At 41.2% G+C, this 23,379-nt stretch overlaps 2 protein-coding genes and 1 long non-coding RNA gene across 3 annotated transcripts in view; 1 reads left to right on the top strand and 2 right to left on the bottom strand.

Annotated features, from left to right (window-relative positions):
• The window catches only part of LOC141804928 (angiopoietin-related protein 3-like), a 34,006-nt gene extending 15,673 nt beyond the window's left edge, over positions 1 to 18,333 (bottom strand). Inside the window, exon 1 of the mRNA XM_074689608.1 lies at positions 18,225 to 18,333. The gene's annotated coding sequence lies outside the window, so the exon portion shown is untranslated. The remainder of the gene's footprint in view (positions 1 to 18,224) is intronic.
• On the top strand, positions 7,565 to 22,029 carry LOC141804927 (KN motif and ankyrin repeat domain-containing protein 2-like). The gene is made up of 10 exons (XM_074689606.1): positions 7,565 to 7,819; positions 12,688 to 12,767; positions 12,849 to 14,330; positions 16,146 to 16,221; positions 17,005 to 17,316; positions 17,472 to 17,556; positions 18,266 to 18,485; positions 18,574 to 18,716; positions 19,586 to 19,786; positions 21,364 to 22,029. The coding sequence occupies exons 2-10, from the start codon at positions 12,749 to 12,751 to the stop codon at positions 21,454 to 21,456; spliced, it is 2,631 nt and encodes an 876-aa protein (XP_074545707.1). The 5' UTR covers positions 7,565 to 7,819; positions 12,688 to 12,748; the 3' UTR covers positions 21,457 to 22,029.
• Positions 18,372 to 21,353, bottom strand: LOC141804930 (uncharacterized). Its single transcript, XR_012599666.1, has 3 exons — positions 21,199 to 21,353; positions 18,616 to 18,708; positions 18,372 to 18,509 (listed from the first exon to the last, which is right to left on the bottom strand). It is a non-coding gene; the product is annotated as an uncharacterized LOC141804930 (long non-coding RNA).
• Positions 22,030 to 23,379: the final 1,350 nt, after the last annotated feature.

Below are 23,379 nucleotides of genomic sequence, written 5' to 3'. Positions count from 1 at the left end.
AAGTCCAAGGTTGTAAAAATCTTTATAGAGGTTGGATAAATTTACAGGATTTCAAACCTCTTCAGCTTTCTCAAGCCCAAGGGCAGAATAAACACCTGAAGGGTTATTTTCTGCCAGCATTAGACTGAACTACATTTCCTCCGCTTCGAAACAGCTCGTTCTTTCTAGCTGAGGCTGGAACATCTTTTCAAACTGCCCTCGGTCGCTCTGTGCTCTTTGGGCTGACTTTTCAGTCATTTTCTCTAAATATGGAAACATGTCTCTGTGCCACCCTCTCCCATTATGAGCAGATAATGATGGTGACATTTAAACAGACAATATGCACGTGTGTTTTTCCTTCTTGTCTCCTACTAAATACCAGATTTAATAAGATTTAGCTTGAAGCATTTTCTATGACAGGTTTTTAAGTCCTCTGTGAAAGGTTGAGCTTGTTCAGTAACCATCATCACTTTCTTTGTAAGGTTGTTGGCTGTTGCTGTAAGAGGGGGTATTGAGCTTATTTAAGGCTTTATATTGTCCCTATCTGAAACTTTTTTAGCTTCTATCTCTTTAAAGCTCCCTGCCGCACAAAACTCCCTTCCCTCTGATTGGCCAGCCTTCTGCAGGCCTGTCAGGGGCAGAGCTAACTTTAATTGTGAATTTAAATGAGGGTTTTCAAAGAAATAGTCCAAGATACCATACGTAGAAAAAAACAACAGCTTTGAGGAGGCGTACGCCCTCTTTAGTGATATCAGCTTGTAATGGACACCTATAACTTTAATGGGTCCCAGTCATTTTCCCAGAACCTCCACCTCTTTAATACTAAATAGCCTCAGCTGTGGAGGGTCTGTGGCCTCCTGGTCAGAAGGATGGTCTTCAATCATAGGTCACTGTTACATGACTACTTACACTCTTTTCTGAGTTTCTGTTGGCCAACGCAGCGGCAGCCCAGTCTGAAACTCCCCTGACCACAAGCCACAGTTGCATAACAGCGTCAAAAGGAAGATGTCAGCTGTGAGGGACCATTAGGTCCACTGAACTAATCTGAACTTTCCTTATTTGTTTTGTTGGTTCAGTTTCCCTTGTCATGTCGAGTTCTGTGAGAAAAAATACAGAGCATTGTTCAAACAGAATGTTGATAGTTTGTTGATAAAAAATTCAAATGATCCAGTTATTGACATTGTATGAACAACAAGAAAAACGGGGCAGCCTCTGAAAACATCACATGGTTTTTGAAAGAAAACCCTCCTGGCATTGTTTAGCTTACCTCCAGCTGTACTTTCCACCAGGAAGCAGCTTCAGGAGTAATAACACCCACACTTGGGGAAAAATTACTACCCTGCAGCCAACAAGCCTTGTGCTTTATACATTTCGCTTTGCAGGCCTAAGACATCTGTTTGTTTGAGTGAATAGTTAACAGCTCGTTTTTCAACAAATATCCTAAGTATATTACAGAGAAAAACAACACCCCGCCTCTCTCTTCAGATGTACCACAGCTCTATATCCTCTCCTTTAAGAACTTTTTTTGCCTTTTGGCCAAGTTTTCTGCTGTATGTGGTCAGTCTGTCAGCCGTCACTGGTCCAATAAAGACTGTTTTTTCTCTCTCCCTCTGTAGCTTGAGTCAAACCACAATCCCTCTCGGAGTCAGTTGTCTGCTTGGGTAATGGAAAAGGAGTATTTCTTGCTAATTCTCACTAATTCCTTTTCCATGGGCACAAGGCACTGGGTGCAGCTCCTTGAGAGGCTTTCCCGCCTCATCTTGTCTTACACTTTTCATAAATTGCCTGGTTTATTTTGCTTTCAAGCAGAGCTCCAAGTCGCTGCTACCAGCTGGAGACTGTGATAAATGGTTTCAGTGGAAAGCGCATACTGTGAGCTATACGTGGAGGGCAAAACATTTGTCTTGGCACAAGGAGACAAACTGTGAGTGAAGCACACAAAATGAAAAGACTCTAAAAAAAGAAAGGTGTCAGTGAACAAGTGCTAATATTTTAAAGGTCTGGAACTGAGGCTCATGGAATAATGTTAGCATGCTAAAAAATCTCAACGCTAATATGCTTTAATACAGTGGTCCCCAACCCACTGGTGCAGGTTCGAGGGTCAATTGGTACCAGGCCGCACATAAAAAAAAAATACTCAACTTACATTATTTCAGTTTGATTTATTGTCTGATTCTGAATGATATTTTATTTTTAAAAATGACCGGATTCTCTCTGTCACACCCATCTATGACTCATTCTTTACGCCAAACCTCCCAAGCTAGCAAAAGGGACAAAAAACAAACAAATTTGGAAAGTTTCTTTAGGCAGGGTAAAGAGCCAGTGTGGAGACAGAAGAATAGCCGGCCCGTGAAAATACTGTCTGACATTAAACTGGTCTGTGGTGTAAAAAAAGTTGAGGACCGCTGCTATAATAGGAATAAACCTGCCGAATCTTAACTTGTGGACCTCTATATATGTGTGTGTCAGTGTCTGTGTCTGCCTCAACCTCCATCTCTGCCTGTATGTTGATGTTTTGGTTGTATTGGGACGTTTCTGGGCAGAGAGTAAACATGGTTACCTCAGCCAATCACAGTGCACCCAGAGCGCAAGTGACTTTGTGTTTTTTAGCAAGTGAACACCATCCTGAGCGGCTATGATAGTAGACGTAGCACTGAGAAAGAAAACCACAACCAAAGTGAAACAAAGCGCCTAACAGATAAAGCTTTTTACTAATAAAGAGTGAAGCTTGGCTCAACTTTCATTCACTTTCAGGCAATTGGAAAGCAGCTCAGGGGGGGAAGAGCCACGTTAGTGGGCTTTCTACTGAGAAGGTATGTGTCAAATAACCCAGTGGTTAACTAGTGCTTACATGCCAAGTCAGGTGCACAGCTTTCAAGTCTCTCCCACGTAGAAACGTGATGCTGCAGGTGGTTGCTTGGCTAGTGGGTGTGTTCATGTAGTCAGGGTCAGTGGCTGTGGGTGCCCGCTGCTGCCAGCACTGAGCCAGTGAGGAAGAGCCCAGTTTGAATTTGTGTTTACAAACAAATAACAAAAATTCTTGCAGACCCTACCTTTAAAGTTGGATTAACATACATCTTATCTCTTATGACTGAATAAAATTTGTTCTTTTAGAGTTTATAGTACCAGAAAAAATAAGTAAATAAAATAAAAGAACCTATGCTAAATTACTAAAAGCTAGACAAGCAAAACAAACACTTTGCCTAAAGCTATCTTGCTAACGCATAGCTGACTATGGTTTATCACATACCCTAGCTAGCTTTGGGATGGTCAAACTACTTCACTGCTTGCTCATTAATGCAAAAAATGTACCGATAGTGTGGTAATTCATGAAAAGCTGAGTCATCATTATCATGAGAATGGATCCAACATCTTCAAAAACATTTACACAACACCTACATCAGATCTCTTGTTAAATCTGGACTCTGGTAACTGTGCCATTTTAATCCTTCTTGACCTGACAGTGGTGTTTGACACGGTGGATCGCGCAATCCTCCTGTCTCACCTTGAGCGCTGTGTAGGCATCAAAGGTACTGCTTTGAGATGGTTTCAATCTTACCTGTACACATGGGCCAGTTTTCCTCCACAGTGACCCCTCTGATATGCGGGGTTCCCCAGGGGTCAGTTCTGGGCCCCCTTCTGTTCTCTCTTTAAATGCTACCCCTGGGATCGATCTTTGGGAAGCTTTGGTCTTCCTTTCCACTGTTTTGCTGATGATGTCAAGGTGTATCTGCCAGTAAAAGCCTCTTAAAAGGCTGTCTTCAGGCCGTACTCAACTGTATTCAGGATGTTAAAGCATGGATGAGTTTAAACTTCTTAAAATTGAATAAATACAGAACTGAAGTTGTCCTGTTCGGTCGCCCTGACCTGATTCAGGCCCTTTCTAGTTCCTTTGGATCTCTCGCACCTTACAGGAACATTGGTGTAATTATGGATGGTGCTTTTAAACTTGACCGACAGGTCAGCTCAGTTGTTAAGGCTAGCTTTTTTCAGCTGAGGCTCCCAGACAAAGTAAAATCATACTTAAGAAAGATCTTGAGAAGGTTATTCATGCTTTTGTTACATCTTGCCTTGACAACTGTAACTCCTTGTATAATAGAATTGATCGGTTAGAGCTCAACTGCCTGCGGCTTCTACAGAACGCTGCAGCTCGTCTCCTCACAGGGACGAAGAAACACAAGCACATTACACCTGTACTCTCTTTTCTGCACTGGCTTCCAGTTAGGTACAGGATCGATAATAAGATCCTTTAACATGTTTTTAAATCCATGAATGGTCTGGCCCTGAATATTTATCAGACTTTATTAAGCCCTCTAGAGCCCGTAGGTCAGCTAACCAGATGGTTTCAGACGTTCCACGCTCTTTTTTTAAAATCCAGAGGAGGTAAAGCATTTGCAGCTGTGGCTCCTACTCTGTGGAATGCACTACCTTTAACTGCACGGACTGTAAATAGCCTCTCCTCTTTTAAAACTCTTTTAAAGACTCACTCGTTCATGTTGGCTTTTGGCACATGATAGACACTTTTATTGGGTCTTTTATGTATATTTATATTGTTGTATATGTTTTATGCTTTTAATGTTTTAAGTTGTATTGTTTTACAGTTTTTATTGTTTCTGACTTTTACTTTTAAAGCACTTTGGTGGGCCAATAGTTGTTTTAACTGTGCTACATTTACAAAGTTGACATTGACACTAAAAATTAATTAGGGAAAATAAAAAGTAACATATTAAGAAATTTTGAGGTGCTGACCACTGGTAATAGATCATGAGGCCCTCTGGTCTAAGAAACATCATCAAGTTAAAGAGAACTGCTTATGAAGTCAGAGTATGTGACAATTTCTTTACTCACAGCCACTAAAGGTAAAGTCAGAAGATCGTTACAGTCCTTTGAATAACTCCAGGGAGAAATAAGTGGCTGTGTAAAATACATTTTACTGAATAATAAATGCTTAGCAGATCATCAGAGTAAGTTATACTGATCATCTGGGCATCATTAATTTCTGCACCAAATGTCATTGCAAGCTATCAAGGGGTCCAAACACCCCACTCGACAAAAATGCTTACAGTAAAAGCCCGGTCACCTCAAAATGATTTAGGTATTCACACTGAAAACCATGGACTCAGGAGATTTTACCTCTGGAGAATATTTATCCATTAAAAAAGTCAAGGTTAAAAACAGCTGGTAAATGCTGGAATATTGTACTCAAAAAAGCAGAACTCTGATCCATTTTGGTACAGACTGTTTGTTTGTTGAGGGGTCATTGGACCTAACGCTAACCCTTTATGAATAAACACAAAGCTCTTTAGATCACAAAAACTGGTGCCATGTGTGATCCTTCTCCTGTCTGTGCCATGACACTTAATGGTTCACCAGTCTGATTACTACAGGATAAATAAACGATAGGCAAAAGATGTGATGCACACATGGTGTTCCAGGAAAATATTAAGAGACTAATGAAATTGAAGGCTTATCCTCTAGGGGACATGGTTATCTCCCCACTTATCTTCTTCACCCTCTCTAACAAACAATCTGACATTTCACTGCATAAACTAAATTATGGCATGTCAAGGCTCCAGGAAAAGTTGGGAGAAAAGTACACTTGGTCTAGACCACAGGTTTCCTCTGGAGGGCATGCACTTATCTTCACAGATTAATGAGTCTGGCTGCTAACTGTGAGGATATTCTACTTAATGAAAGTAATATCTGACCTACAGGGGGTACTGGATACCAAGTTATGAAACCAGTTTTGTCTTTGAAGATTATTCTTTGGGGACTGCTCAATTCTGTTCACAGTGTCAGTCCTTTCAGTAAGCATGGCTTTTGCTAATTAAAGACAAACCTTAACTCAATGATGGTGCTCCAGGCAGATTGGTGTGCTGAGGCTGTTAGACTTCACAGATTTTTTTTCTTACTGATGGAACCATGAGACAAGTTTTGAAAGCATAAACACAAAGGTTATTTTTCTCTGAGCAAAAATTAAAGGTCCCATGTTATGCTCCTTTTCTGCAGTTTAATGTGGATCATTGATCTCTTTATGAAATGGTCGTAACATGTTTTGGTCCAAAAAGCCAATTAATCAAGCACAGCAGCATTGTTTCCAGGCTCTCATAGCCCCTCTGTTCAGGACGGTCTGATTTAGTGGGCGTGACCTTCATATGTAAATGAACCACTGCTGATACCACTCTGCTCTTCCGCGTCACTGAAAGCGGCGCCACGAGCTCTGAGTGCACAATGTTTAGAAAACAGCGAAGCTCGTTTGCCATAACATTACAGGCTAAAACAACAGGCTAACCACAGCTAAAGTTAGCATCCTGAAGCTAACACATAGACAGGGGGGACACTGAGGAAAAGCTCTTACATCTGCTCCACAGCACACAGCATTTAAAATACTCACATGTCCAGGGTCCGAGGTTTGTTGGCGGATGGTTGGTAATGCGCCTGGATTCAGGACCAGTCTATTCGCTAGCCCTCTGATGTACTGTCCAAAGTTGGAAAAGCAGTCGGCTGTAGGTGACCAGCACACACATGCACAGTTTTACTGAGTGTAGCTGGCACATTTCCTTGATAAATGAACTCTAGCCACTTCGTCTGATCTTTTTCTGAGATGGGAAGCTTGTGCATGGAACTATGTGGCTGTTTACAGCCAAAAACAGAGCAGTGATGGCTCTTCAACTTTGGCATTCTCCTCCCTGCTGCTGGGGAGAAGTGGGCAGGGAGGGGAGTGGGCAGGCAGGGGGGGGGTATCTGCTCCAGTGGACCAATCAGGTCAGACTTGCTACTGATTGGTCAAAGAAGGGAATTGCTGACATCGGCAAAGCCCCAAAATTCAAACGGCTTGTTTTAGGTCAGGATTTTACATTCACAAGCACTACTAAGTACAGGTTTTGTCATTAAATATCACATTTTGTGGGCTGCAAAGTTTAGCAGCAGTCCATCCAATAGTTGTTACATGATTTTAATTTGGACCCAGACCTGTGGTTGAACATACATGACTTTTACTACAACTTTACCCTTGGTGTAGCTAACAGGGCAATTTTCACTGCTTTGCTGAAAATTACGTGACAAATGTTGATGCATCTACACCACTCTGTTGTTTATACTCGACCACTGCCCTTTGAAAGAGAAGAAGCCAGGCTTTCCAGGCATGCTGGTAGTGTCCCAAAGGAAGATGCTGGTTTGAGCTGAAAGAGAATGAGCGGTATGCACAGAGAGAATTAACCCTCATGGATGCCACCAAGCCCTCTGCTCCCCTGGTCTATTTGATTATAGGGGAGAGACACCACATAACACAGGGTAAGGTTACACATTCCGACTGAGGGAGGTCTAAGAGGCACTGCATGGTCACTGATGATATCTGAGAGGATCAGGAAGGTACACAGAAAGGTGACTCTGGTGCTCTCTCCTAGATGCTCCATATTTTGACATGTTGTCACCTCGGCCCCAGAAGAGCTGCTGTCTTTCCCAGCCAGCTACACCTCCTGGACTCCTATTGGCTGCTGTCTAAAGGAGAGGGTGTGCCTCTGTAATTCAACCCTCCCCCTTGTCAGTCTTGTTGGATAGACAGTACGAGAGGAACGCATGTTCTCATGCCCCTCCCTGCTCCTTGCTCCCTTTTACACACAAGCAAACCCAGCCTCTGTTATGGCAGGGGCTGCTGCACGTTGGCATTTTCCAAACAGCCGGGGCATGCCACTCTCTCCATTGACACCTCCCTTTCTTCTCAGGAGCAGACAGACAGACCGAACTGAGCTGAGAGCAGCCTGTAGTGGACTGTCAGACATACACGCCCTCACATCAGCAAGACAAATTGGGGGGAAACTGCAGGAGCACATGTCACAAGGTAAGCTCTGGTTAAATATTCATCTCATATCTCTGAGCCAGTGGAGGACTGTTGAACTGGATATTTAATCAAAGCAGAGATGCTGAATGTTGACCTTGAAAGTCTTGGGAACAGGGTCTTGCTGATCTAAATTCAGGGTCAGGAAAGCTTTTGACTCGAAAGTGATTTTACAAATTGTGTTGAGTGGATCTCTGGGCCTGTGCTGAATACTAAGCAGACCTTTGGGGCTAACACTTTGCTTGTAAAAGATTAAATGTTTGGGTAATTTACATCCCAATTAATGTATTTCTCGGCATACTGCACAGACAGATCACAGAAACCCACTCACAGCTCACTTTCTATTTTAACCTTGCCATGTTAACATACCTCAGCTTTCTTCCTTGCGTGAAGCCTCTGGCAGCTGTTTCATCCAAAAGGCTTTGGCTCCACATACCACACAATGAGGCTCAGATGCCACAAAGCAGCCCTGACTCTGTTGCTGTTGGACCACAACCAGAACATCTCCATTGGTCCAAAATCCCAAGACGAAAAAACATACAAACAGAAAAAAGATCAGAACTTGAGGTATTTTGAGGAACTCTTTGTGGAGACAGTGAGTGAGAAATGTGAGTCTGACAAGAGAAAAACTGACCAAGAGAGCAGCAAAGGAAAGGGATCCTGAGTCCAAACAGTTGGCTTTGGTTTCTAAATCAACTCTGAGCAGAGGACAAGGTTTAGAGTTATGCACTGAAAGGAAATAACAGGCAGAAGCCAAAAAGTAGAGGGAAAGAATCATTTTTCCGGGAACAAGAACACAGACAGGAAAAACTTGCAGATTGACTTACTGTACAGACAGATGGACAGGCACAGAAAAAAAGGACAGAGACAGATGGAGGAAAGCAGAGATGGCAAAGTGCACAAGGAGAGCTCTGTTACAGGGTTTTAACATCTCCCCCAGCAGTCCCAGGTTCAGGATTCTGTTGCCTGTTTCAGGTTGTTTAAAGACTGAACTTTACCGCTTTGTGAGGAACTTTTCAATGATTTGATTTGATGATTTAAGTGACAGACTGAAAGCTCTGTAAGTTCACCTTGAGTGAACCCATGACTTACAAACTTTGCCCACAAAAATGCAGATGGACTGAGCCACTTAAGACTACAAAAAGAAACCAGAAAGCTTCAGGTATTCAGTGTCAATTAATTTGTTTGTAAAGTGTAAAAAAGATCACCTAAGTCAGTGGAGGAGTCCTCTGGGAATCATGATGATCAATACAGAATTTTGTGGCGGTCTATTGAACAGCTGTGTGGTCACTTTTAACTTGACCATGTAACAAATTGACCACCAGCCAATGATCAAGGTAAATATAAGTCGTGAGCCAGCAATGAGACCAGACGTAAACGGTCTTTCACAGAGAGGTCGCCCCTCTTCCTGTGTCATGAGTTCATATTTAATTTGTGGCTTTGGTGAAGAATGTTGTGGATAGAGATGTTGTGATTATGTGGTTTGTGCTGATGCAGAGAGCTAAAAGGTTTCTGTGAGAAAGGACACTTCCACCTACTTCAGAGACAAGAACTTCATCTAAAACTAAAAATCAGCTGGCTAGAGTGGAAACCTTAAATAAAAAAAAGAAGAAATCAGACTTTCTCTTGTGCTTGACTGATTTCAATGTGTGAGGGGCAGCAGCACTGTACCTTTGTGCTGAAGCGTTTAGCCGGGGCCTGTCTGGGGTAAGGCAAATATTTTACGTTTCACTTCTTGGGTTTCCTGTGAGGTGGGCCTGCTGCTCTGAGCATACACAATTAAAACCTGTGCCACAGAAATGTGGAGAGAGTTAAGCAATGACTCTTGGGAATTGCCCTAACCCCGGCTCTGCAAGATTGTTTCCTCTGTGGTAACCTGGTCAGAAAAAAAAAATTGCAAGTATGTCTATTTTTATACAAAAGACAGTCATGGGCCAACGATGTTTGGATTTAACTTGGTGTGAGACCAGGCATTGGATATGTAAATGTTTAAATGTGATACAGAGATCTTAACTACTGTTCTAGACCCATGGACACTTTCAAGAAACAATACTGGAAGAATCGGGAGAAACAGCTAACACGGCTAGGCTAGAAAATAAGCTAACAAGCACCTCTTTAAGGTCAAAACTATCAGTATTGGATGCTAGCATGTTCCTGTTGTCTTTAAGCCAGGCTTTTCATCCTTCACGCAGTGATCAGAGTGGACAGGGATGCTATCACAGTGCTGTGCGACAGATGCAGAGGTAGAGAAACACCACGTGAAACATGACAAGCACTCCAGAGGAACCTGTGCCAGTACATGTTACATATGACCCACAATCTGACCTCTAACAGCCCTGGAGTGTTGCTACCACAGTCATAACAACAAGTCTCCATGTAATACATTTCTGTTTTTCTGCCTTTAAGGTGCAACAATAAATGGGTGGTCCTGATTGTTGATCTGTCGGAGGTAGATGTCGTTAAATTCAGGTTGGACGATGCCTTAAGAATATGTTTTGACAAGGAATTTTTTTTTTATTATTTTAACATACCTTAACATACATTCAACTTATTAAACTTTTTTTTTTAGTCTTAGAAACAAAATAAAAGGCACGTATCATTAAATTTACCTGAGGCTTTGTTGCATTACGAAAGCCAGGGGATAATTTTTTCTTTCTACACTCAGTCTTGGCCGTCGCTTTTAATTGGTATGCATGTAGCTGTAAGACAGTTGTATCTACCTTGGTTGACAGTTGATTTTTATACAAAACAGTTTATTTACTTCTCAGTAATGTACAATATTTTCCTAAAACAAATACTGTTGTGTTGGACTGCAGCCAGCAGACTGCTTTCTCTTCTTGATGTCTGAACTGAGAGACTGATTGAGATGTCCGCAGTAACAGGTGCTCTGCTGTACACGGCTGATTGACATTCTGTGGGAATACACACCTCTGCTGGTGGCTGGTGTGAGTTTTTTTTCCTACCTAGATACCTTTATTACCTTTAGTTTATCTCCCAGACTGTCTATTTTCATCGGAGACAGTGAACTGGATGATCTTATCTAAGAGTTTTCAAACCAAAACAAGTGTCTGGGTCTCCCCTCTTGACATATGCTGTGGCTTTACACTCACATGTATGGGCTAAATTTAGACGAGTCAGCTGGAGTGCTGACACATTCCTCTCAACATCATAAAACTTCGCTGGCATAACAACATACGTACATACGGTATCAGTTTCAATGTCTAACACATGTATGTGAAGACAGCGCAGCGTTCAGTCAGAGTTCTGCTTTGATAAATCCTTTAACTAGATCAAGATCAATAAAAGTCAGTGTTTGTCCTTTTTAACAGATGGATTGTGTTTCTCAAATCAGGGTTTTACTGAAATTGAATGGATGAAAACCAGACTCAAACTGTATTTGATACCAAGAGCATTCAAAGTTTAATCCCGGAGGTAATTGAGCTTGGCAGAAGTTCTTAAAAAAAAATGACTGAAAAGAAAAATTGGATGAAAGCTGCAAATTCTCTTCAGAAACTCCATTCAAGATGATTTTCCTTTGGATTAAACTTTGCATGACAGTGAACCTCAATGACTGAAGAGAAATGGAGAAGTAAAGTATGTTTTGATCAGTGCCAAAATGTAAAACAACCTTACAGTGACTTGATCATCGCTCATTTTCTTTGTGCTACTCTTGTTTTACCTTTATAGGGGCTAGAAACGACAAAATACAAAAGCAGAACTAGAATCACAGTAATGTAAGATCCTTTGACTTGAAGTCTACATACACATACACCCTTCTGAACCTGTGAAAAAATACACATCTGTACGTGTTAATCAACCTTTTTTCTGTTTACCACCCTCCATCAGAAAATGTGTGAATGATGGAGATCAGAACTCCCAGCAGGCCCATTTGGTAGTGTTTGTCTGTTTACTGCATAGCTGACATTGTTTGAGGCTGCGGCTCAGTGGCTGCAGTGCCTCAAGAGGACGGCAAGCTGCCACAGAGGCTGGTGGTCAGGAGAGGGGGGAGGAAAGATGGGATGGGGGGGGAGTCACTCAGAGTTAAGAAGAGCAGTGTCTCAGGGAAAAAACCCTCGATTAAGACCAGAGGGAAGTAAAGAGGAGAGTCAGCAGAAATCTGGAGTAGATGAAGTCAGTTTCATTACATTTTTGCAAATTACAAATCCAAACAGAGAATGGGTATTACAGTGTAAGACAGTTTAGTTTGAGTAAACCAAAGATCTGGAAAAGGACTGTAGACCTTGTGGGAAGCACAGAGAGCGCAGAGAAGGAAGAGAGTTGTGACTCACAACAATGGTTATCTGTTTTTCTCTCTGTAGGAGTATATTTTTTTCCTCCACTGGCCATAGCTGCTGGGCCAAGCAGTCCCAAGCTATTTTCAGCCCTCGTCCTGGATGGCAGGACTGTAATCAAGGGAACATCAGGCCTGCCACTGTTGAATAATAGCAGCCTAGTGCATGGAAGAAATGAAGCAATGAGAGTGTGAGAAAAACAGAAGTCTTTGGGTAAAAAAGAGAATGGGAGGGTCCAAGAGAGAGCAAGCAATTGAGCGTAATTGGATGTTTGTGTTTTGTGCTTTGCGCCACAATTGGGAGCACAAAAGAGAGGATTACTGCTCCCAGTGTCCTACCATATGGTTATAAATTTAAGAGCCAGCACTCCCGCCAAAAATACCACAGCTAACCTCAAGTGAGTTTGAGACAGTGCCAGAATTCATCTGTTAAGCCTGTTTAGAAATCATGGCTTTTTTTATTTTATGAGGTAACCTCACTATTACTTCCTCTGCTACTTGTCACACTTAACTAATACGTCTTATTAACATGTTTTTGGTTGAATTTGTTCTTGTTTGTGTTTTACTAATGTTTTTCCAGATGCCAAATAACCAACCAGATAATGTGACATCAGATTGTTTTGGAAACTGAAGACGCAGAGATGATGGAAGGACAAAACGGTAAGGATCGGTCCTTAACCACTTGTCTGAACGTGTTTTATTCTGATACTTGGTTCTTATCTATTCTATTACCGTTTACAGGGAGTATATTGTCTCATAAGCCAAGAGAGAACGGAGTAAAAGGGAAGCACCCTTACTCAGTGGAAACCCCGTATGGCTTTAGGCTCGATCTGGACTTTCTAAAATACGTAGATGACATAGAGAAAGGCAACACAATCAAAAGAGTCCCCATTCAGCGCCGAAGCAAGGGCCCACGGGCTAGTACTCTACCCAGGAACCTCAACCCTTCTGGAGGTGGTTATCGCCCAAGTCCCTGGGGATCTACTGGTGCTCTCGGTCCTCGTTCAAGACTTCTAGACACCTATCATCATGGCTACAATTCCTCTGCAAACGGTCACAGGTCGCCGCTATCCCCAACAGGACTTACAAGCCTGGCTGAGATGGAAGCTAGAATCAAGGAGTTTGATGAGCAGCCTTTAGGTGAGCACATCAGACCTCATCTCCTCCGTGCATCAAGTCTGCCTCTTACAGTACTGCTGAGGCAGAGCTCAGAGTCCACGGATGACCCAGGAAGCCTCAGAAGTTCCAGGGATCACCTGGGAGACAGGAATGTCTCATGTGAGGACATTTTGTTTTTTTCTGACAGTCCTCGACCACAGGACTGCTCAGGCCTGTGGAGACGCCTCACAGAGGCCCTGGAACGTGTTGGGGAGCTTGAGATGGAGATTAGGGTGATTCCTGAGCTGAAGGCTCAGATCTGCATTCTACAGGAGGAAAGGGACAGGCTTCGTTTGGGCCTAAATCAGCAGACCCATCATCCGTCAATGAATGGAACCACAAACTCAACTCACTATGGCACAGACATCAAGAGACCACGGCATGAAACTCATAACATGTTCTCTAGAAATCACGGCTTCCGTCAAGAAGACCCCAGTCTATCACATGAGTGGAGGACTAGTACAGATCTGGATGAACTGCTGACGGTGACCTCCCTGCAGACAAAGGTGGCTGTGCTGGAGCAGAAGCTCCATGAAACTGGCCTGGAGCTCCAGCAGGCTTTGGGACAGCTTAGAGAACAGCAGGACGAGAGCAGGAGAAAAGAAGAAAAAATTGAGCACCTGGTCAGGAACCCTGGAGTGTGGGTCCGAGCAGAGAGAGTGGTGGTAGACCAGGATGGAGATGAGACAGTGGTGAGATCCATTGAACCGTGTGATGAAGTGTCACTAAGTTATGATGCCCCACACTCTGCAAGAACTGTGTTCATACCTAACCAACAAAAGGACTCTGATGATCCAAATGGAAGGAGTGAACTGGAGCCTGCTTCAGAAGATGGCATAGACACAACAGTGGTTGTCCACCACATCAATAAAATCAGGAGACTCCTGAATCAACAGTGGGAGTGTTTTTGTGCAGACTATCAGCCACCAGAGGAGGGTAAACCTCTGAAGCACCCAGACCCCAAAGTGAACTCCCTGCAGCAGGAGATGTTGGTACTTGTTGACAAACTCACCTCCTACTACACCCAAAGTGAACACAGTGATGGGCAGACGACTCAACATCAAGGTAAGCCACAGAGTGCTTGTTTTGTGAATGCAGTTACAGTAATGTTTTTTAATTGAATGTTGAAAGAAAGCTAGGGTGATATATTAAGGCCAATTAAATGTTAATAAAGCAACACACAAAATACAACAACGGCAACTTTTACTACAACCTCTAACACTGAGATGTGTTATAATTGGGGCTGCCTCAAGGGACACTTTTATCAGATCAAACAGTTGTCTGGAAGAGGAAAATAAGTAGTCAGCTAGTTTATACAAAGCAAGACAGCAGAAGTTTGTGACTCCCAAGTTTTTAAACATTCTCTCAACTCACTGACATTATGTGACTGAATATAAAGACTGATGAAATCTGCTTAAGATGGAAGTCAGGTACAATTTATAGATTGAACAATCAAGGACCTTTACCAAAGGGGGTCGGGTTTTGTACCAAAATGCGTGGTGAGTTTTTAGTTGAACTCACTCCAAGATGTCTTACCTTGTCCAAACCATAGAGTGTATATAAATAATAATAATAGATAGAGGCTATGGGGGATTCAGAAGGAATGAGTGGAGTCGGGTCACAAACGTATATTTTTTTCTTTCAAGAGTCTAATGTCTTCTTGGCTCCCCCTCCTGAAATATTTTACAATCCCCAAAAAAACATATTCAGGAACGGTAGCAGTCAATCATCGTTACACCATGTAAAGCCTCGTTGTTAACCTCTAATAACTGATACAAATAAAACTTTTCAATTATAAGAGGACAGGGAAGCCAAATTTTATCTACAAATCACCAAAACAATGAGACATGAGAAACATTTCTACGAGTTGTATTATTATTTTTTTAAGTTTAAACAGCCTGTCTGGAATGACTGGGGAGATGGATTTTTTGACCTATACTGCAGCCGGCCACCAGGGGGAGCAGCTTTTGTTGTGACCTCACTTCGAGCCAAGCAAAATGACAAAAGCAAAAGCAAAATCTTTTTTTTTTTTTAACAGTCTATGGTTCTAACCAGGTCCTAACCAGGTCCTAACCAGGTCCTAACTAGGTATTTGTTTGCCACATACTAACCTGATGGATCATTCGGCGCTAACCAGGTGTCAGTATGAAATAATTAACACACTTGTTTCTGTTTGGCTTTCAACAGGCGCAAACTTGTGAATTTGTAAAAGCTGAAAAGAGATAAGAGGATAAGATCAAGTGACTACTACAGGCTGAAACACAGCCAAACAACAGCAGTAGTCTGAATTTATTTTCCTTGCTTCTGTATTTCTTTGTGGAAATCTGCCCGATAAAAAAAATTGATGTCAGTTGTAGATGTAAGGAAATTGTTTTTATTTTTTTGAGAAGTTGGACCAATGCAGGCTTTGTTTGACCCTAGTTAGATCAGCTCAAGGCTTGTGTTCATCTTTTCCTTTAATCATTAGGTTTAACATGTTTATAAAATAGTGGCCTATAATGTTAAGAGACGTTTTCTTTTTTCAAGGCTCTGGTATTACATCAGGGCTTAAAAAAGAGTAATCTGCTGCTGCATCAGCTGTATCAACACGGGAGAACAATGAAGTTTTAGTAAATGTAGCCTAGAAGCACTACAAAGGCATGCCCTCAAACATCAGTTATTAACATTTAGTTTTATTCTGGTTTGAAATTCAATACTGAAAGTCAATTCATGCAGCCAATGAATGAATGAATGAATGAATCCTGATGAGATTAAAAGGCAACCTGTAATGCTCTCTGCCAAACATATATCTGGGTTATTTGTACTCCATCAGGAGCATGCAGTGTTGTTCAGTTTCGTTTCAGCTTTTCATCATAATCTTTGTGTTTGTCTCTCATTTAGCCTCTAAATCCATCACGAGGACAGACCCATGTCCCCAGATGTCAGGAAGCCTCCATTCTGAGGGTGTTAATGAAGGGTTTGTATAAAACTCTCTCTGACTTCAGCAACCTTTAGAGTGATGATTATTGCTTCAAACCATACTTAGAGTTGACAGACATACTAACTTGAGGTTGTTTAAGTTGCTGTCATTTGACTGAGAAAAACATAATGATTTAGTATTGGAAGACAGTTCCACTCCCTCTAAAGTTGTCATTTAAAGGACGAAAGTGATGACTCCCATACTTTAGAATGACTGAGCTCATGTTTTGCCATTTTTCAAAGCATTCGATGACTTGATTTATTATTTCTGAGCTAGGATGGTTAAAACTGTGAGTATAGGTGACTCCATTGTTGGTGTGTGCGATGGGTTGCTAGGCTCAAGATAATACTTGGCTCATTGTCAAATAAAAGATCAGTTTAATTGTTAAAGAGGAATAGCTGCATCTTATCAGTGAGCTTTGTTATCTGGAAATGAAGAAAAATGAGCGCTCTATTTAATTTTTTGTTTTGAGTTTTTCTTTCTGATTTCAGTTCTGATGCTTTAAAAAGGTTGAAACACTGATTCATTCATCTTAAAAACACAGTATGAATAATTCATCTAATATCTCTTACAAAAATATTTTCCTGTCCCCAAACTGCCAACTAGGACATTATAAGAAACAAATGTAGGAGTAGTATTCAAGTGGGTTGCTGTGGCTTTAAGTGTCTACATGGTTATAAAAGGAGTGTATTTTAAGGGTGTATACTAAATATGAAAACATAGAATAAATCAGTATTTCACTTGATGATAATAATTTTCTGCTCTGTTTTCCTTTTTAAGGGACAAATCCACCACAAGTGTGGATGTTCAGCGCTGTGTGATTCAGCCTGAGAAGAAGGAGGATAGTTTCAGCCCCTGGGAGATGGCTCCTGTCCAGGTGGACACTCACTCAAAGGACAGCCAGGGGACGGAAGAAAGGCAAATGAGCCCAGACAGGCAGATGATATCTGGAGGAGTGGGATCAGGGCAGACAGATGGAGGTGTAGTGTCTGCAGAAGCTGAGACCCAAGAGGAAACAGCCAAGTCGAAACCGCCACCCCCAAGGGAACAGATGGAGGGGAGTCCTGGCTCAGAAAGCAGCACTGGAGGCAGGTGAGAGGACTGGAACTGAAGCCAGAGAGTGCTTGAAGAATGTAATGTTGATGTTTACTCTTCAGGGAGTAGCTTTCATGTTTTATTTCATCTCATGGGAAAAAATCTTAATACTAGAAAAAAAAAAATCTCCTTTCCTTTTTTATCTCTGATAGGGACACAGTGAGCACAGATTTCATGACTGCTTGTCAGTTCCTCAAAGATCACATGGATAACATGGATAACCCCAATGATGACATGGTAAGCAGTCCACTGATGTTACAGATCATGCACATGTTCCACCCAAAGAAATCACAAGGTGTCATGATCAGGGACAAGTTCTACAAACGCTAAGTTTTATCTGCTGTTTTAGTTAATCTCAGCTTTTCGTCGGCTTTAAGAGCAGGAGCTTTCCTGGAGTGACAGAATAGATAAAATCTATCTTTACTACTGACCTGTTTGCAGATCTTGTCAGTCAAAAGTAAAAAAGTTTGAGACAGAAAAATTAACCTGACAAGTGGCAGACGGATAAACTTACTTACTTGCAAACTCTTAATGGAGCACTAAGCAGCCAAAATGCCATAAAACTGATGGCTGTAACTGAAACAGGGCTCCAGGAAAATACTACAATGGAATAGAGTAAGTCCAAATGTTTCTGTTAAACAAAAAAACTTTAAGAATTTTTCCAAAATTTTGATGACCTATAGGACTTTCTCTCAAAATAAAAACTTGTTTAAGTCTCTGTATGCCAATGTCAGCTAATAGTTAAAACATGTAGGATCCCAGGTGTAGCTTGGTGATTAATGTGCGCCCCAAGCACAGAAGTTATTGTATGAGTTATCCCTACATATTCTCCATACATAATAAAATGAAAACAAAGATAATAATTCAGACATGCAGTGGTGGCCAAAGCACTAAGAAAATTGTACCTGTTATCTACTTCTTATGATGCTGACTTTCTCTTCTCCAGAGAAAGGCTTTGGTGGTGTGTTTCCAGTACTGGTTCAATGTAGCAGCATTGGAGACATCAGAGGCTAGCACGGTGGCTGTGCTGCTGAAAGAAGTGAAAAAGGTCACACCCTCACTGCTGGCTTTCTTGGTCAACCTAGCGGACGACAACAGCAACACAGTGCTGCATTACTGCGTGTCTCACTGCAACTTCAGCATCATCAGCCAGCTGCTGGACACAGGTACTGGGAATGTGTTGGCTGAAGCTGTTGAGGAAAAGAAGAGTTTGAAAATAAAAACCAAAACATTATTTTCTGATTTGCTCTACAGGTGTGAGTGACTTAAATATTCAGAACAACGCTGGTTACACACCAGTGATGCTTGCCTCACTGACAGCACCTGATGGTCCAGGTGGTATGGAGGTGGTCCGCAAGCTGATGGAGATGGGCAACATTCACACTCGCTCTAGCAAGGTAACACAAGGGAGCATCGTTAAAATGAGACGGGAGTCAAAAATTTAACTTCCCTTTTTGATCAGATTTCCAGTTTGATTCCTTTTCTTTTCTATTCAGTAAACTCTATTCACTGAACAAATGGTCACCTTTTGATGTAACACAAAATTCATTTATTGAATTCAAGACAGCCTGAGAAAACACACATATTTTTATTGTGGCTGAGTCGAAGCAAAAAATCTCGATGATTGGATTATTTCAAGACAGTAATCGGATTTACAAATTACAACAGAAAGCTTTTAAGCACAGAAGCCCCAAAACGTCATGTTTTAATATATTTTATTTTATTAGTTTTCTCAAGATTACAAATTAATTTCAGCTCCATTCTCGCAATCTCAATTTATATTTCCTATTATCCCTGAAAACAAATGATGCTTCCCCAAGAAAACGGAATATACCCTCTGGTTATCTTAAGGAAATACCGGCCAATGACAACTATCAACCAACTGATTGGCCAGAAAATTATCTTGTTACTCAAGAAAATCTTTCAAGTAATGATAAATTATTCCATAATTCTGTGATCATACTTTTTTTTTCTTGAGATAACAGGAAAAACACGTGTTGAGACCTTGAGGAAACAGCTGAAACTCACTTGTTATATGGAAAAAAACAACAGTGTACCTAATTATGACCTTTTAGGGCTTCCGTCTATAGGAACTTTGGTGTGAAACTTACAGACGCAGGTTTTAATTCAGAAAAGTGTTTCCAGTAAAAGACACTTGTGTTACATGTCAGTTAATGCTTGTTTTATTTCATATGCCTCTTAGTGGAACAGCATCTGTACAAAAGCCGAAGAATGAATCATCCAATAGTCTCTCTATGTCTTACAGACGGGCCAAACAGCTCTTCACTTGGCGGTGAGACATGGGCGAGTTGTGATAGTTCGCCTGCTTTTGAGCTGTGGCGCGGACGCTAACATTCAGGATAACCAGGGAACAACAGCCCTGATGTTTGCAGCGGAGCGGGGCCACACTCACATCACGAGACTGCTGCTGGAGAGGAGCCAGTGTGACCTCACGCTGACTGACAAGGTGACACTGAAGAACACTAAAACCCCATGGAAAATGTACTTTAAATATTATTCCACAACGCTTTATCCGCTGCTTAAATTGCATTTAGTTTAAGATACCAGAGACAAGTTTTCTCATCAATGAGCTGGTCATTACATTTAGAGAATTACTATTAAATCAACACAAAACTCTACAGGCAGGCCATAAAATTATTTTATGTCTTTTTTATGTCTCAATATTTAAATGATGACTTCAGTGCCATCTCCACTGTTAAATCCTGTTACAATTATTGTATTGACTTTTCTATTCACTAAACTGAGGACAAAAAGAGGCTTAGTCTCTGAAAGCTCAGATGTTTTGACTGACAGTGTGAAGGTGGGAGGACTGACAGTAGGTATGCAGGAATAGCTTTCTGAGGATAAATCAGGGTTATAGTAAGACAAATCTCTATGGGCTGAGACGAGCAAATCTGTTAAACAGTACCTCATCTGCCAGTTTAAAGAGATGGGAGGCAGGAAAAAAACTCAATCAAAGAGATGCAAATAAATCCCCTTCTTTTTACTGAGCCTGTAAAGAAGTCAGGCCAAGTTTAAAGAAGACGAGTGTCTCCTCCATTCAAAACCATTTTCACCTTGACATTCACCCAGATTAATTGGACTAATTCAATCACAACCTTTTTGTTATAGGAAACTAAAATACAGCCTTGTTATGTCATTTAATCTCTTCTCTGAGAGCTGTAATTCTTCACCTCAAGGCTAAAGCATGAAAACAAGATTAGGCACTCTGCCATGCTAGCATTCATTAAAGACACCAAGTATAGTGGTTTCACAAGCTAAATACTATCATTAACAAGGTAATGACATTGTTTAGCTGTTGTTTACAGAACAATTATTGAGTACTTATCATTCAAGTTTACTGTGCAAAAGAATAACAAATATTAAAGAAGTTAACAAGAGTCTGCACACAACATCATAACAATGACCAACCTAACATATAAACAGAATCATTTGCCATAAGTTGTCCTGCCATTTAGAAGAAATACAAGTTTAGTGATCAAAGTGGTGAACTTCGAACACAAAGCTACTCTTCAGCTACTGGCTACTAGCTAAAATATGAGGCTTTAAGTCAAATACCAAGTCAATAACGATTTATACCTGCCTATTGTAGCGTAACTGGATATTAACTTCTTAAACACACAGCGTAACTTAGTTCATGCTACAATTAAAATGAAAATAATACAAAACGACAACAAGAAACACTAGCGATAAGCTAACAGCTCTGTGAGGCAGTGCATGAAGCAAACAGTGGCTTGCTAACGCATCGGCAATGCGTATTCATGGAGCTAGCATCTGATGGTATTAGCTTTGCTCGTCAGGTTTATGCTCGACAATAATTCTAAAAAAAAAAAAAAAAAAAAAAAATTGTTTGTTTACCTGAAATTGTGAATCGATAAAGTATTCCATGGCAGAGTTCACCGATAGCAAGCAGCAACATGGCTAGCATGGCTAATTTTTGTGATCAAGGTTAGCCTGTGCCTGGTGGTTTCACCCTGCTTTATCGATCCTGACCTTGTTTCTTTCTGTCTCTGTGTCCCTCAGCGTGGTAGAACAGCTCTCTCCATCGCCATGCAAGGCTCCCACACGGACACAGCCACCCTCCTGCAGGCCCACGCTAAAGCTCGAGCTTTGTAGCCCCGGGAAAACAAACTGGAAAATAGTCTGCAGATGTGCGTTTGTTTCTGTGTAAAGAACTTAAACACAGTCTAATGTTGACTTTATGTGCTTGGTTTGAGCTGTTGTAATTTTTCTACTTTCTTGACAATTAGATATAGGCAGATATGAGTTTTAGATGGGTCACTTCAAGAGATAAATGGCTGAAGTAAAGCTAAATCTACCTGTCATGAATGCTGATGCAGCATAAGGCTTCAGCACATGTACTGATTTCTGTTGTTTTTAATGCTGATGATTTTATGAGCTATGTTTGACCTTTGCATAAACGAGTAGCATCTTTGCTTTGCAAACTATGCAATTTAAAATATATATATTTATTGTGATAAGTTTATGGCAGGATGGATGAATATGCAGAATGTGGTACTTATCTTATCCCAAAAGCTTTGAAAGTTTTGAGTAAGACAAGTAAAAATGATTGCAGGGATTTCTTGTCATTAAAACATGTCAGATATGCAAATTAATGGCTATTGTGGAGGCAAAATGCTGCGCAGTGAGAACATCAGATACAAACATCTTGTGCCAATAAATCAACCTGTTGCCTTTAAACAGTACTTAAGATGCATTGCTTTATGTATTAACAGAAAGTATCAAATACATATTTCTTATGTTTACTAAGACAAAGCAACTTTGATGCAAAGTTGCACTTAATATGCTTTACATTCTAAATCTGATAAAACAACTAAGCTTTCAGGCTTCATTGAAAACACCTTTGACACTTTGTTGCTGTAGGGTCAATCCTGACCAGTAGGTGGCACTACAGTCCCATTTCACCCTCATTACAGTCTGCCCCAGCAAACACCGTAACACACACTGAGAGCAACAATAAACATAAATCTGGAATTCTAAAATGTGCATATCCGAGGGATTAGATCTAATCCCTCTGAAGTATGACACACAATTATAGACATGATACCCACCAAATTGTACTAATTCCACCGTGAGAGACAACACAATGGGATTCACCTGCAATCCTATAGTATGGCAGCTGAAAGGCCACATCAGGCAGGAGGGCAGACGTGTGTGAGTGGCCTTTGTTCTTCTAACCCTCCTTTGGGAAACCGTAAGGGGCTGAGCTTTAGTCTCCTGGTGAGGACGTGAGATTACACCGGTGAGATAAAACAAAAAGGATTGAGTGGGTTGACGAGGAGGAGGCTGGATTTCTGTCTGAGCGAGCAAAGCCACCTCATTTCCCCCAAGGATTTTTCTTCCCAGCCTGGCTGACTGACTGTCCTGCTGCTTTAATGACCCTGAGCAAATATATATCCTCAGAAAGAGACAGAGATGGATGGATGGAGATGGAATCAGGTGCTTTTCTATCCATCAAATGTCAGAGATAAAATGTAAGCACACACACTGCAATAAAAATGAAAAGGGAATGAAAATCACATTTGCTTTAAACAGATGGTCACTGAATGAGAACATTTTAAAAATAAGTATCCATTTGTAGGCGTACTATAGGCTGTGTGTCCGTATTATGGATGTATAGCTGTAAACACACCTTCCCCCATCCAGACGGGTCTTCACGCCACACTGAATAAAGGTGTTCATCTGTGCTTTCCTGCAGCAACAAGCATCTGTGACACATATTTGTGTGCTGCAGGAACCACTGGATTAATAAAAATACCTATTGCATAATATCCTAATGGGGTTTGGTACAACAAGCAAGAGTCTGAAAGGCATTAGTCCTGCTTCAGTTTAATAATGATAATGGACTGGCTTTATCTGCCTCTGTTTTTCTGTCTGCAGATGAATCACTCTGTAAGTGGATGAACATGAAAAGCAGCTCAGGCAGAACGGACTTAAAAACATACTGTCAGGGGCACGTTCCTATCTGCTAAACCCTGAAATCACAAGCAAAAAACAATACAGCAGGAGATATGTCTT

Source organism: Halichoeres trimaculatus, unplaced genomic scaffold (genome assembly GCF_033239565.1).
Source record: "Halichoeres trimaculatus isolate MK-OKI-2021-1 unplaced genomic scaffold, fHalTri1.1 fHalTri1_scaffold_15, whole genome shotgun sequence".
Lineage (NCBI taxonomy): Eukaryota > Metazoa > Chordata > Actinopteri > Labriformes > Labridae > Halichoeres > Halichoeres trimaculatus.
Note: the sequence above shows the minus strand (reverse complement) of the source record. Positions and strands in the feature narration are given on the sequence as shown.